General features: G+C 41.0%; 1 protein-coding gene across 1 annotated transcript; it reads left to right on the top strand.

The window, feature by feature from the left end:
• Positions 1-10,415: 10,415 nt before the first annotated feature.
• Positions 10,416-10,718, top strand: LOC306709680 (small integral membrane protein 36-like; the record flags this gene model as incomplete). The annotated part of the gene is made up of 1 exon (XM_079177927.1): positions 10,416-10,718. One exon carries the CDS (start codon positions 10,416-10,418, stop codon positions 10,716-10,718), a length of 303 nt encoding a protein of 100 aa, XP_079034053.1.
• Positions 10,719-15,406: the final 4,688 nt, after the last annotated feature.

The raw sequence follows: 15,406 nt of genomic DNA, 5'->3' as shown, positions 1-15,406 counted from the left end.
TTGATGAAAACACAGAAAAACCTTATTCTGAACATTTAAACCCATTATTTATTGCTTTTTCACTGCTTCTGCTTTATAATACATTCCTCAAGCCTTCTATGCTGATGTGTCCTCCTGACTGAAGTGGAAGGATTAAGTTCCAGTACCTTGTGCGTGGACACATGCTCTACATTATAAAATGGTGAAAATGGTACTTGTGTTGCCCTCCCGTTCTTTCACATAGCAGCTGAACATTGCACAAGATTTCTGGAGAGTTAAAAAAACGTTCCGCTCCGTCTTGGGGGGGGCCATCGTTAGGAAGCGAGTCCTGATCGGAGCCCCTCTGAGATCTGAACCCAGTTATTACAAGAACATACTGTACTTGACTGATCTCATGCCTGCATGTGATGTTCATTACCGCTTCAGTGGAAGACAACGGGGGAATGACGGAGTCACTGCTGACATTTATCTGAAAGACATCACCTATTTACAGCCCAGTATCTTATTGGTTTCACGTACATGGACACAAACTGATCGTTTATTATCATGTTGCTCAGCAGCTTATTTGTGGGACACACAAAATAAATGCATTGACGTGAGTAAGCAACAGTCAGAGCATGTGAGGTACCTTACAATATCCAAAAAGATGAAGAAAGAGGAAGTAAGTCTCTTAATATCACTGTTTTGAAAAAGATCTATAGATACAATGTAAACAGAATTACAGTAAAACCCTGTTTCTTCCATTAAAGTGAGATTCATTAATGCCACAGTCATTATCCCCTGGAGCTTAAAACGACCCGTTTTAACGTCATAGTTGACCACTGACGCAGTCTTCAAGCTGCTTTACGTGCTCTAGTCACACATTTATGTAACGGGCGAGCAACGTCAGCGAAGTAGGGGCACATCTTTGATGAACAAACTCAGATGAGGAACAGGAAATCCATCTAGAATTGTATCCTTTATAAAAACAGGCTTTTGATTTGCCGACGCCTCTGAGCCATCTACAATATCTCATCACTCTTGTACAGTGGGGAGGCTGACACATGAGTCATGTGTGCAATTTTCCCATCTTTTGCAACGCATGTGCGTCAGAGGAGATGATACCAATCACAGTGCGGTGGAAAAGCCAAACAAACCGCCTGTAAAGAGGGTTTGATTTGATTAGATTTTCTTTCCTCGCGCATATGGACCTAATCATTCTCGATGCATGACGGGACTGACATCAGGGTGTTAACTTTGCTTTTGTTCTGTTGGTTTTTTTTGCGTTTCTTCTTCCTTCTCTGTCGACCACAATCTTCAGACTGTAAAAAGAGGATTCAGATGTGGTGTCGCTCTCAATAAAAGGGATAGAAACTGTGATGTGCCACAGCTTTAATGTACAAAAGAAATCTTCCTTTCATGTTCTTACAAGCCTTGTTGTCTGTAAACATATAAAATCACTTTCAAACCACTCAATGTGATGTTTTTTTAACAAATTCAGGAGGTTAAAAACTGTCATCTGTAAATTAGAGATGTGTAAAATGTAACAAAGGATGAGTTTTGACAGTTCTACACCTCTGGGTTTAATTATGAGGCGACGGGTCACGGTGGAAACATTTGGAAAAGTACAAGAAAGTAAAAAGATTAAAAGCAATTTAATGGAAAGCTAATGTGCCATCTCAGCGGTTTCTTAGCACACAGCTCATGGGTGTGAACTCTCAATTACTTTGATAATCATTGAAATAAACTGAATCTGTGATGTTTTTATGATAAATATTCCTGCCTTCTTGGCAACTTTCTTATTATATCAAAGGATTCAATAAAAAAAAGTGTCAATACAAACAAATAATTGCACAGACTGAACCATTTGGTTTGTTGTCATTTTTAAAACAATCAATTAATGGCAGCGTTGAACGGATGGAAAGTTGTGTTCCAGCAACAAAAAATACATCTTACTTATATAGTATATAACACAGAGTATGTGGATGTAGTCACTGTGACGTCGCCCATTGGTTTGTGGACTGACGTTTTGAAGCATCAAATTCTGCATTTTGAAATCTTGGCTGTCACCATCTTGCTTTTGGCTGACGCCATTTTGGTTTCTCGTCGTTGCCATCTTGTTTTTTTTGCAACCAAAAGTGACAGAAGCCCAGAAGCCAGGAGACCGTTGTTCAATCCCCGTTGTGAAACGACAAGTCAATGTTGATTTATTTGTCACGTAATTAACGTACTTCAGTAACGGCACCTCCGTTAACCCAAACAACGATCTTCTTTTCCTGCACCGAACCAAGTAGTTGTGTTACCTAAACCCTAACTGAGTAGTTTCCTTTGAAGACGGAAGTTTATCTTCAAAAGGCCTGATGCATGTAACAAGCGTGAATTGACACGTGTTGCTGTCTTTGGTAGGAAAACGCATGAAAAACAAAGAGTAACTTCTTGAACGATCATTGAATGATCATACGAACAGTTGTGGTTGACATTCCAGCAACTTACAGGCTTGTTGAAACTAAAGCATTTGGTTGATTGTACAGCGACACATGCAGCAGATACAGAGAAACATTGCAGTCCCATGGTGTCCTCCTGAAAGTCCAGGCGGTCCCTGAAACTGGGTCAGCGTAGATCTCTGTCTACTGCAGGTAACCTGACTATGAAGGAGAACCTCACACAACCCCACTTTAAAATATCCGAAGTATCCCCTTTTGACATAGTGAGCATGTCAGCCTGCTGAAATCACCTCCGAGACACCCAGTGCCAGCTCATGTTCCGCTTTCTGCATGTTGTGGGCCCCATAAAAGCAGCAGGTCGCCACCCTGGATCCCCGTCAACAAGAGAGCCAGACCCAGCCACAGCCCCCCCCCCCCCCCCCCCGCCCCCCACTCTTCATCCTCCAGAGTGAGTGTAACCAGCGTCACTGAGAGCCCCGGTGGGGGAGGTTGTGTTTAGATGAGGTCTCGGGGTGCTGTGGACATTCCTCTGAGCGTCGCTCTGGGAAGGAGCGTACAAGCTGTTGTTGATGACGTACGCGAGACAATGGCGAGGAGTCTGTTTTACAGCTCCCTGCTGCTTCAGACTGGGTGTGAATGTGAGCTGCAGACATTTGATTTAAACCGAGACAAAGTTGGAAGGAAAAAAAACACACACACACAGCGTATGTCATCAATTAGGGAAATATATTCTTCTGGAATTTACTAGCGAAAAGAGAATAAATTGCATTGAAAAAACATCTAAACTGAATTATAATGTGAATGTATAAATGTCGAGTTTGAAGGCTTTTGTCTTGTTTTTTCTTCTGTGTGTTCTGAGAGTGTACGAGTACACTGTTAGACATGTTAATGGGTTGTTACAGTAACTTACTGTAATTCAGGTTTACAGTACAGTAACCGTATTTTACTTTTATTTTATATTACAGCAACGTCACTGTAAAAACCTGGGTTTACTGTATAGTACTGTATTCCTCTTATTCATTAATATCTTTTTTATTTAATTTCAGATTTGATAAACTGTATAATTGTATTTAATAGTTTATTGATTACTCTAAACAGGATAAGGAGTTGAAGATAATGGATGGATGAATATTTGTTCTGTAATGAAAGCATTTCTTTGTTTTAGGGAACGTAAACTCTTCACCTGTTTTACCATCATAAACCTGTTGAAAACAGTGAACATAGCAGCTCCAACAATGCATTACATACAAGTTATACAATTAACGACTTTTAATGTATCAGCAGCCATATTTATCTTCATTATTTAAGCAAACGCTGAGCTTATACATAAAACAAACACAGGGAATGAAGGTAGATACACTGCCGGGTTTTAAAGGCCAGTATACAATCCTCTGAATGAAAACACATGCAGGCTGGTGGCCGAGCCCTGCGACGAAGAGGAAGCCATGAACTCTGGGAGGAGCAGGTTCCCACACCCAGAAGAAGAGACGCAGAACACTCCAACACAAACAGTCCGCCGCTCAGGAAGGAAAGGGCTCTCTTTGGGGCCTTTATCAGATCTGCAAGATCCTCGGCCCCCGTCCGTCACCGCCGTCCGAGAGGTGAGACCCCACCCTCCTCCAGCCTTCTTCTTCTTCTTCTTCTTCTTCTGCTGCATGTTGAAGATGAGGTCATCATCAGAGAGAGAGATGGGAAGTGGAACTGATTTAGCAGTTTGACACCTAAAAGGGGCTCGATATCTGGCTTCTTATGCGATACGGTCAGACCATGATATAGTCTAATAAATGAGATATTATGAAATATTTAGTCCTTTATGGAACTCTAAAAAAAGTAAATGTTTTTTGTATTTTCACACATAAAAAGAAAACACTATATAAAAGTCAGTTTGTTGAGTCTGCAGCTCAAAGTTTCAGATAACAGCGCAGCGGGAGCTCCTCTCAGCTGTCTCCTGGTCGTGTAACAGCACCTCCTCACTGAGCGTCTCCGCAGTAACTCAAACAGGAGACGAAGGATCACGTTCACCGCATCACCTCGCTCCTCTCAGGTGCCCTCTGACCTGCAGGTCACTTCAGACTGAACTAGATACCCCCCCCCCTTTTGCCCAGTAAAGGACGCTGGGTCGATTCCCAGTTAAAAGAACATGAATGGTGGAATGTAACCAGAACCGTTTTGTTGTGTAACACAACATTCTCCTACCATGACTGGAGGAAACCTGAGATCACAAATGTAGTAGCCTAGGTAACATTCGACTGACAGAAATGAAGTGTTACTGTTGTTGGATTGGATCCACTGCAGTTTAAATGTCACAGATAAGACTGCATTTAAAGAAAGTCATGCAGAGATTTATTTGTTCAGGATGTGAAATAACTGTTCATTTAGAAATGGTATGAGAAGAATCTGGTGGAAAATACTCAATTTAACATCGTCATGTGGTATGGAAATGTGTATATAGGTCAGTCTGATGAAACTAAGCAGGGAAAAGGATTTAAATACAAAGAACAAACTCTTCTTAAGTGCCTTAAACCTTTAAACTCTACTGTCCACCAGGGGGCGACTCCTCTGGTTGTATAGAAGTCTATGAGAAAATGACTCTACTTCTCTCTTGATTTATTACCTCAGTAAACATTGTAAACATGAGTTTATGGTCTCAATCTCTAGTTTCAAGTCTTCTTCAATACAGCATGATGTTCATTTAGTAAATGATGGTCCATTTAGAGTCACACAGACCATAAAGCAGGGGATGCTTTAGGGGCGGGGCTACACAGTGATTGACAGGTAGCTACAATGGCGTCGTCTGTGGGTCGTCTGTGTTTTTGTCTTAAAACTTTAACCCTTTCAGTGTATTCGGTTCAGAAAAGTTAATTGTCAAATTTTGGTCGCCCAAAAGTATCTTATAAAGCTTTTGGTTGTAACTGAAACCCCCTTTTGGTACTACTGGTTGCAAAAAAACAACCAAACAACCAAAATGATTTGTAGTCACGGTATTGCAGCATGACTCAAGGGAGGAGAATTTTTGGTCGGCCCACCGCTTAATTTGCTCCAGTTGGGAAATATCTCAGCAGCCATCGCGTTGCTTAACATGGAGTTTTGGTCCAGACATTGATGTTCCCCAGAGGATGAACCCCAGTGACTTTGGGGATTCCCTTATTTTTCCTCTCGTGCCAACACAAGGGATACTTTTGTGGTCATAAGTAAAAAAGTTTCGACGTTCACTGGATGGATGCTCATTCAATTTGATGCAGAGAGTTTCTCTCAGGATGTGTTTTAATAACTTTTTATTAGATTAGATTTTTATTACTGCCTTACTTAAGCAGCATTTAGATATTGTCAGTATTTCAACCTGTTTATAACTTATTTTTGGTGTAAGCTATAGAAAACCGGAGTTATTCATCAGCCTTTTTACTCCACATATAATGCAGCCAAGGGGACACTATGAGCACTAAAACATCCCAGATGTTCCCCTGTGTAAGTTCACATCAGGGGGGGAGCGTTGCTTGTTTCTTGCTCCTCATTTGTTTTTCGGGTCGGTTGACGGTGTGAGATCAGAGGCCAGGTCACGGTGTGTCTGATCGAGGGGAGGACCGCTGCAGGGAGACTCGGCTTCACGCTGTGAAAATGAACAAACAACCAGCTGGGGCTTCACGGCTGAGAGACCGGGACAAACTCTGAACATACCCTCGACCCGTCTCGGGTCCGAAAACAGCTGAAGGCTCCTGCAAGGGTTTGTCAACACATCCTCTCCCCATCTCTCTCCCTGCTGTCTCGTCTCCAGGCCCGGACTCCCTGGCACCAGCGTCTGGCGCTGGGGAAGATCTATCTCCAAGATAAGAGCAGGAGAAACTCCACCCAAGAGGCCTGGTACACACACACACACACACACACGGACAAACCTATTACATCCTCTGAGCTAATCATTCCCCGAGACCACAACAACACAAACATCCCCGGGACAGAAACGCCACTCTTCCTCTGACACGCTGCCGTTTTTAGAGCTCTAAATCTTTTCTGTTTCTTTATTCATAGAACATATCACACCGTTAGAAAAAGAGGATCTATAATAGTCTGCAAGACCAGTATCACTTGTTGTTTAAATGTAAGAAAAATTGGAATCATGCAAAGTACTTTTATACATTTTCTCAAGCGGTTTATGTTTCACTTTGTTTTGTCATTATAGTATTATAATAGTATTGTATATATATGTTGCTTTTACTCCACATCATATTAACAGAATCATAAAATCTCAATCTTAATCTTAATCTTCCATATTGTTGTGCTTTCCCTGTTATATTGTAATAATCTTTGTGAAAAGGCAAATACTTTGAAAGCCCAACCCGCCGTTTTAAGTATTAATGACAGGTTTGAGGTCAATGCTAATACATTTCCTTGGCAGCCAATAGTGCTAGATTGTTAGATTCCAACTATCCTGTCGTGTGGGGCCGAATAAGCACATTTCAGAATATAACGATCCATCATGTTCCTTTTTCAACGATAGTTTAATATCTTTAAAATAAACAAGCGCTCTGTGGGGAGTGATCTGTGTAGCCTCTTACGAAATCTGAAAAAGAAGCGATTTTACTCTGTTGCCTCACAGGGAGATTTTTGGCTTTTACATTTTTTGTTAGTTTTGGCAAAGGGTGGGAGTGTCTTTTTACTGAATTTTGGAAGTTCAACCGTAGCTCCTATGATAGCCTGTGTAGCTAAAATACAGACACTTAGGCCCCGAAGGACTAAAATGCCCCCAATGAAACCCATTAAAACCACGATGTTTGATCCCATGGTTATTACAGTATATAATTATTTATTATCATATCAGGCTTTTAAATCAGAGCCCTGGCTTCAAAAGTGTACTTTAGATTTAGACGTTTTCTCATGTTTAGTACATGCTGGTGTCCACTAGGGGCATCGCTGCTGCATTATGGAGCACTGCAGTGTTTCATGCACAAATGCACAAACCACAGTGTGAACCCCCCCCCCCCCCCCCCCAATATTAGTTAAAAAATAATTAAATATGTGATTTTTTTTCATAGAAAAACAACATTGGCTTCATGTAAACAAACTTGGATTTATTTGTTCTTGTTTAATGGCACAGATTTAACAAAACGATGTAAATGACAAAATAATATGCGAGAGGTTAAAGGTCTAATAGGCTCATCAAGGGTTGACCCCAAGCATTGATCTAAACAATAAAATAACTTAACTTATTACAATTTTGAGAATAAAGAATTAGTTTTAAAGAAAAATCATTTTCCTTTAAAAAATAAAAACCTAAAGGGGTAAAATTGTGAAACGAATGAATATTTTGGTAGTTGTGATCAGGACTGAGTAAACGTATAAATATATGGTATTCAAACAGCACATTTAGGTTTTTCTTTTTTATCTGAATAAATTGCATCAAAATCAAAGTTGCGAATCATTTTCATATCCAGATAACAGTTACATGTTTGTGTTTGTTGCATCATGTAAACAAACTGACATTTAAAGGTTTAAAATTCTAAAAACTAATGAATATTTGGGAGTTATTATGACCAGGACTGATGTTGGTTAAACTGAGTAGAAGTGTAAAATAAGATCATATTATATTTTGATAGCAGTTTTTTAAATGTATTTTTGTCTTCTACGGACACCAGAGCAACTTTTAAAAAAAAAAAGAGCCACGAGCGTTAAACCCAAATGACGGTTAATCCGGACCGATGCTTTATAAAACCTTTTTGATAATCCCCGTTGTTCCATGAACGGCAATCAATCATCAAAAGCAAATGACACATGTTATGAAGAGGAAAAAGTGGAAATGATGCAGTCATCGTCGCTGACAGCGTGCACTCTGACTCCTCCAGATGTTGACTGGGTCATGGAGCTGGAACATGTAGAGGGATTAGAGTCTTAACGCGAGGAGAGGAGCGAGGTCGCTCGCTGCTCTGCAGCTGCACATGTGAACATCTGCTGCTACAGACGCAGCGCGCAGGAAACATCATGACTAACAGAGTTTGTTCTGCTGCGGACCTCGAGCAGATTTCATGCTCCCTGTGTTTATGTTGTGAATACTTTTCATGTTGGGGAGAGAAACACCCACAGTGTGCTGCCCTGTTAGCTTTTATATGTTTATGAGTCAAGATGCCAACTATCAAGGATTTCAGTTGCAAAAGATTCAAAACTTGGAAGAAGTTTTTTCGTTTTTGTGACATATTGTAGACGACAAAACCTGATCTGCTGGAGCATCATTTCAAACTGATTTTGCGAGAATAGACTCACAATAATAAATCGATAATGTAACCTTTATTTAGCCAGGATGGTGCCATATAAAGACACAAAAACAGATTTTAAAAAAGCAAAAGGTTAAAAACAACATAAAAACAACTTACATCAAATAAGAGACGACAGACTTCAAACAAACCAGCATTAACCAAACAATTGTCATTCAGCGTCAGGACAATCCAGTCCTCAAATCACCCTTAATCCTGCATGCTTATAAAATCATGTCGTTTAAAATGTCTGATGTTTTGACGTCTTTGATGACGTACATATTTTGTCCGCATGGCTGAAGCCTCCTCTGGTTGTATAGAAGTCTATGAGAAAATGACTCTACTTCTCTCTTGATTTATTACCTCAGTAAACATTGTAAACATGAGTTTATGGTCTCAATCTCTAGTTTCAAGTCTTCTTCAACACAACATGATGTTCATTTAGTAAATGATGGTCCATTTATTGTGGTCCACTGCTTTTCTTTTTCTGTTTTGCATCTGGAGCCATGTCTCCCCGTCCTTTGTGAATAGCATTAAACGACAATATTGTCCATCCTCAGCACGCTCACATATCAAGTGTATACATGCCACGTTTTTCGTTTATTCATTTTGTTTGAATGTGTATCATTTTGTCTCAAAACCTGCTTAGAATCAGTGTGCAGGACGGAACTGAAAATGTGCATCTGCAACAGATGCTTATAATGTAAACATAATGTACAAACACATTGTGCTTGTAATCAAATTGTCTTCATGTTCCATGCCAGTGAGTTATTGCTCTACTTGTGCTCTGCGTGTTCCTCTCTCCCGTCTGGGTCAAAGTTCAGCCTCCAGCTCTGCTGCTCCTCATTCTACTCCCGCCCGCTAACATTAGTAATTGCTGCCCCCTGCTGTCCCTCAGTAATCCCAAATAACTGCACCACAACAACAGGTATACAGTGCAGACGACTTGTTGAGACACATGAAACTCCGCTCACGTTTTTTTTTCCATGCCTGCAAATCGTGTCATGCTTCGTCATGCATCACTGGAGATTATGACCCGGAGGGGTTTGCAGATAATCCCGCCTCTGATTTCCTGGTATGCAGTGACGGGGTCTGACACACAGGGGAAGAAGAAGGCTGCTGTAATCTGTCCAGATTAGAGTTTGGACAAAATGATGCTAGGTCATAGATTATGGAGGGAAATGTCTTTTTCACTTCCTGTGGTTGATAAAGTCTTCTGCTAGCATGTTAGCATTTTCCGAGTGGCTTTTTTAGCCGCGCTCTCCGGCCAGATGGCCTCCTCCGTCAATCCCCACTCACAATCAAGATTAAGATTACACACCACACACACACACACACACACACACACACACACTCAAATACGTCACATACACATTAATTAATGTCCATTCGCTGGCAGATGATATAACACAGTCTGTCACAATTGCAGAGTTACAACTGGAGCTTAAGTTATTAAAGGGAAGCCATTGATCGCAGGAATTCAAGGTTGGAGGAGGAGTGGCGGGGATTAAAGTATTTTTACCACAAAGCCATGTATCCACGGCGCTCATGTGAAACAGAGAGGTGAGAGACAGAAGCCAGGGAGGGAGGGAGGGAGGGAGGGAGGACAGTAGAGAGACAGATTGAAGAGGACAGAGAGGGAGAAAGCCCTGCTGTCACCAGGCTGGTTTAGTGTTTCTCAGTCCGTAGAAGCCGTTGATACCTTCTACCTTCTCTTACCTCCTTTGCTTGTTCTTTGGAGGCCTTCGGGGCCGCCCAGCATGAAGCAGGCACCATGGGCTTTCTGGAAAACTACCAGGAGATCGACCCCGTCACTCTGAACCTCTGCATCCTCATCGCCAGCTACGTTATTTTGCTCCTCGTCTTCCTGATATCGTGCATCATGTACGACTGCCGGGGCAAAGATCCCACCAAGGAGTACGCCCCGGACCCGCAGCCGACCCAGTCTCCCATCAGGCTGGTGGTGATGCAGAGCTCTCCGGCCCCGAAGGGACGGTGGGACTCGGCCAACATGATCACGACCTACCATGAGCCAACGCACGCAGACTTCAGGGAGAAAAAGAGCACGATGGTCTGAGCGAGACTCATCGGACTCACCTTTGTATATACACGACTTTTCTTTATCTTTTTTTTTTGTACGTACGTTTCTTTTTTAACATCTCCTTGTTTGTCGCTGGGACAATGCTGGGATTTTACCTACACGGGACCAGTCTTGCACGGTAAGAGAGAGTTTGACGTGTTGTGTTGTTTGGATGTGAAATCCCTCTTTATCTCAAGGATCTCAAGCCAAAGCCTGCACACATATCACAACTGATAAAGCACAAGGAATAAAGAGGGAAGTTCTGTTGAGTTGGGTTGAGAGACAGGCTTTCGGATTAAGGTTGGGGTTGGCAAAACACACAGACAGGTGAAGTAGAGGAAGAACTTAATCAGAGTCTTAACGTCTGAGGCTCTTTTTAGATTTTGAATGAGGCATTTGAGAACAAACAAGAATGGATGACGGGGCACAGGCCAAAGTGTCGGGGCCTGAGACACTAAAAGGGACATGTGTCAACTACAGAGACTGAAAATGACCACAAAGAGACAGAACAACTACAAAGAGGCTCACAAGAATTACAAAAACATGCAAAACTGACCGAAAAGGGGGCAAAATCACCACACACACAAATGACTATAAATAGACCAAAACTATTAGCAGACAAAGTTACACAAATCATCTCCAGAGCGATGCAAAACCTCAACAAAAAGAGGCTAAACAGCTATGAAGTGTGTATCTTGAAACGTAGAGGTGGTGGTCGGGCCTTTTGCATATCTGTGTCAAGGGTCGCATTGTCTCATAATCCAGCCGTGCAAACACGAACCTTTAAGCCGGGGAGACACTGGTCGCACCTGGACATCTTTGGATTTGATTCCTCTTCAACAACAGATAAAGCAACATGGATTGCATTGCTCTTGATCGGCTGCCATTCAGGGATTAGCATTTAACATTTGGTTAAGTCTGGACGGACGTTAACATCTTACATAACTCCAGGAAGTGTGATGTTCCCGCTGCGGTTTAGAAAGCGACGGACTGAAGGGTGAAAGACCTCAGATCGAAGTCCTGACCTGCGACGTCTGTACGCTCGTATTTGTCTTTAATCGCCCCGCCGATACCGGGAAGATGTTAAGCCTTCGATCGATTCAGCGCCGTGCTGGCACAACTGTGGCTGAACGCTTACGTTTCAGCGGGGATGATGAACAGATAAGCAACATAAAGAAAAGGCTTTGAAAGCTTCTTCTCTTGTCTCTCGTATCGGCTCATATCACTCAAGTGCAGATATGGTGCAAACGTTTTGTGTGTGAGCAGGAATGAAGCACATGATAGTGTTTGATAAGTAAACTGAGTGCAGTTGAAGTGAAGCTGCCACGCTGCTGGTTGTCGATCATGAAAATATCTCACAGTTCATTTCAGATTTACCAGCTAATTTAAAGATCTCTTTCTATCTCGAGAGGCCTAAATATCACATCTTATTCCTTCTTACCGAGCACATTTTCACTTCTTCTTTTGACAGATTTGTTTTACTTATGAAAAGCAGAAACACGTTGTATTTGATGTTTTTAACATATTTTTGAAGTGCTCTTTTTTATTATTAATGGTTAATTAAACCGTCTATAAACAATATCTGGATGGCTGTTATAAAGCTGCAACTGATGATTATAATACTTTATTAAATGGTTAATAAATATATTGGATAGCATCTATAAACTATTTATATAGTTGTCAATGGTTAAGTGTTTTACAAATCATTAACAAATACTTAATAACGTATATATACATTGTTATAATGTATGCAACAATAAACTCTTAATAGATTGTTAACTAATGGAATCAGAATGGAATTGTTATCATCTCTTGATAAAATATATAACTTATTATATATACTTATAGTTACTCCGTTACTTCATATATATATATACGTATATATATATATATATATATATATATATATATATATATACGTATATATATATCCAGCAAAGTTATAAAACATAGAAAGCTGAGCGGATGATATTTTACATCATATCGTTGTATATTGTAGTAGTGTGTGTTTGCTGATAACAAATAGATCCCACACTACGTTATATTCCTACATTAGCTTGTTTTAGCTGGTTAGCGTAGCATCCCATCACAATTCAAACTAATTTGTCGGCTTGTGTCGGCTGATAAACACCAAATACCATGAATATTGTATGGTATTTAAAAATTTACAATTTGTCATTTGTAAATACAATTTATGTCAACATCCAAGTTGTATTTGCGGCTGGGGAACAGACTTTTATATACTCGGCGCTAAAAACGACTGAAAGGGAGACACTACAGGCAAAAACATTGTTTTTCATTCAATTTAGACTATTTAGCTTCTATCGTTCAGGCTAGAGGGAAAAAACATCATAAATACACATCAAGGTGATTATTTTACTACTTAGTTTATTTGTGAATGTAGATTTCCTCTAAATTCACCAGAATTCCCCATTAGAAAATGCTTAATTTGCATATTTAAATATTACATTCAGTTAATTATTTTACCCTATTCACCTTTAGTGTCTTCAAAGTGTCTATAATTTAACAAAACACACCTTTACTGAGAACGTAATCTCCACTTCAGCAGCTCTTACATACACCAAACTCTACACGTTCATTGCTCTCTATGTGCTGAAGGTTCACACAGAGCGGTTTGTTCACACAGCACTCACACACTCATTTATACATTTACTAATAAAAACATGAGGCGTTTTGTGTTGATTATCTGATTATTGTAGTGACAAAAAGAGAGTTCTGTAAAAAGCGGTATCTGATTATTCAACCTGCTGATCTCAGCTCCGTACAGGCTGAGCTGCCGGCAGCAACAGGAATAGATGGCGGAGCTCTGAGAAGCCTCGGTGAACGTGGACACAAACCTGGAGCTCAGAGTAATCCTGCTACTACTGAGAAACCAGCAGGAACTGGAACGCATTCATAAAAAAATGAATTTTAAAAAAAGGCGGTGAATATATTATATAACTATTCCAGAGCATCGTCTTTATCCGCTGCAGACGGGGACATAATGTTTATAAATAACATGTTGATATTTAGAAGTATGGCATTGGTTTTACAGGTTTTTTTTGTACTTTATTGTTATTATATTGTCATGTTTTATGATTCTGGGTTTCCTGCACTGGGTAGGTGTGCATGCAATATAAAAAAGTTTTGTTTTCCACTTCACAAACATTGTGACGGGACGAAGGCTCCAAGTACAAATCAAAACGTGTCATTAATGAAATGTTCGTGGCATGGAGTCCTGTGCAGGTGTTTTCCTTATTGATGCTGTTTTCTCCTGATAACCTGTTCTGATGTGCGTTTATTTAATGTTCTTCAACTTTTAAAATGGATCTGTAGCATATACAGTGGGTACGGAAAGTATTCAGACCCCTTTACATTTTTCACTCTTTGTTTCATTGCAGCAATTTGCTAAAATAAAAAAAAATCATTTTATTTCTCATTAATGTACACTCAGCACCCCATCTTGACAGAAAAAAACAGAAATGTAGACATTTTTGCAAATTTATTAAAAAAGAAAAACTGAAATATCACATGGTCATAAGTATTCAGACCCTTTGCTCAGTATTGAGTAGAAGCACCCTTTTGAGCTAGTACAGCCATGAGTCTTCTTGGGAATGATGCAACAGGTTTTTCACACCTGGATTTGGGGATCCTCTGCCATTCTTCCTTGCAGATCCTCTCCAGTTCCGTCAGGTTGGATGGTGAACGTTGGTGGACAGCCATTTTCAGGTCTCTCCAGAGATGCTCAATTGGGTTTAGGTCAGGGCTCTGGCTGGGCCAGTCAAGAATGGTCACAGAGTTGTTCCGAAGCCACTCCTTTGTTATTTTAGCTGTGTGCTTAGGGTCATTGTCTTGTTGGAAGGTGAACCTTCGGCCCAGTCTGAGGTCCAGAGCACTCTGGAAGAGGTTTTCTTCCAGGATATCTCTGTACTTGGCCGCATTCATCTTTCCTTCAATTGCAACCAGTCGTCCTGTCCCTGCAGCTGAAAAACACCCCATAGCATGATGCTGCCACCACCATGTTTCACTGTTGGGATTGTATTGGGCAGGTGATGAGCAGTGCCTGGTTTTCTCCACACATACCGCTTAGAATTAACGCCAAAAAGTTCAATCTTGGTCTCATCAGCCCAGAGAATCTTATTTCTCATAGTCTGGGAGTCCTTCATGTGTTTTTTGGCAAACTCTATGCGGGCTTTCATATGTCTTAGGGCCACTCTGCCATAAAGCCCCGACTGGTGGAGGGCTGCAGTGATAGTTGACTTTGTGGAACTTTCTCCCATCTCCCTACTGCATCTCTGGAGCTCAGCCACAGTGACCTTTGGGTTCTTCTTTACCTCTCTCACCAAGGCTCTTCTCCCACGATTGCTCAGTTTGGCTGGACGGCCAGGTCTAGGAAGACTTCTGGTCGTCCCAAACTTCTTCCATTTAAGGATTATGGAGGCCACTGTGCTGTTAGGAACCTTGAGTGCTGCAGAAATTCTTTTGTGACCTTGGTCAGATCTGTGCCTTGCCACAATTCTGTCTCTGAGCTCCTTGGGCAGTTCCTTCGACCGCATGATTCTCATTTGCTCTGACATGCACTGTGAGCTGTAAGGTCTTATATAGACAGGTGTGTGCCTTTCCTAATCAAGTCCAATCAGTTTAATTAAACACAGCTGGACTCCAATGAAGGAGTAGAACCATCT

The sequence above is a fragment of the Pholis gunnellus genome, assembly GCF_910591455.1.
Source record: "Pholis gunnellus genome assembly, chromosome: 17".
Taxonomy (NCBI): Eukaryota; Metazoa; Chordata; class Actinopteri; order Perciformes; family Pholidae; genus Pholis; species Pholis gunnellus.
The sequence above is the reverse complement of the archived record's forward strand: the minus strand, read 5'-3'. Positions and strand labels throughout refer to the sequence as shown.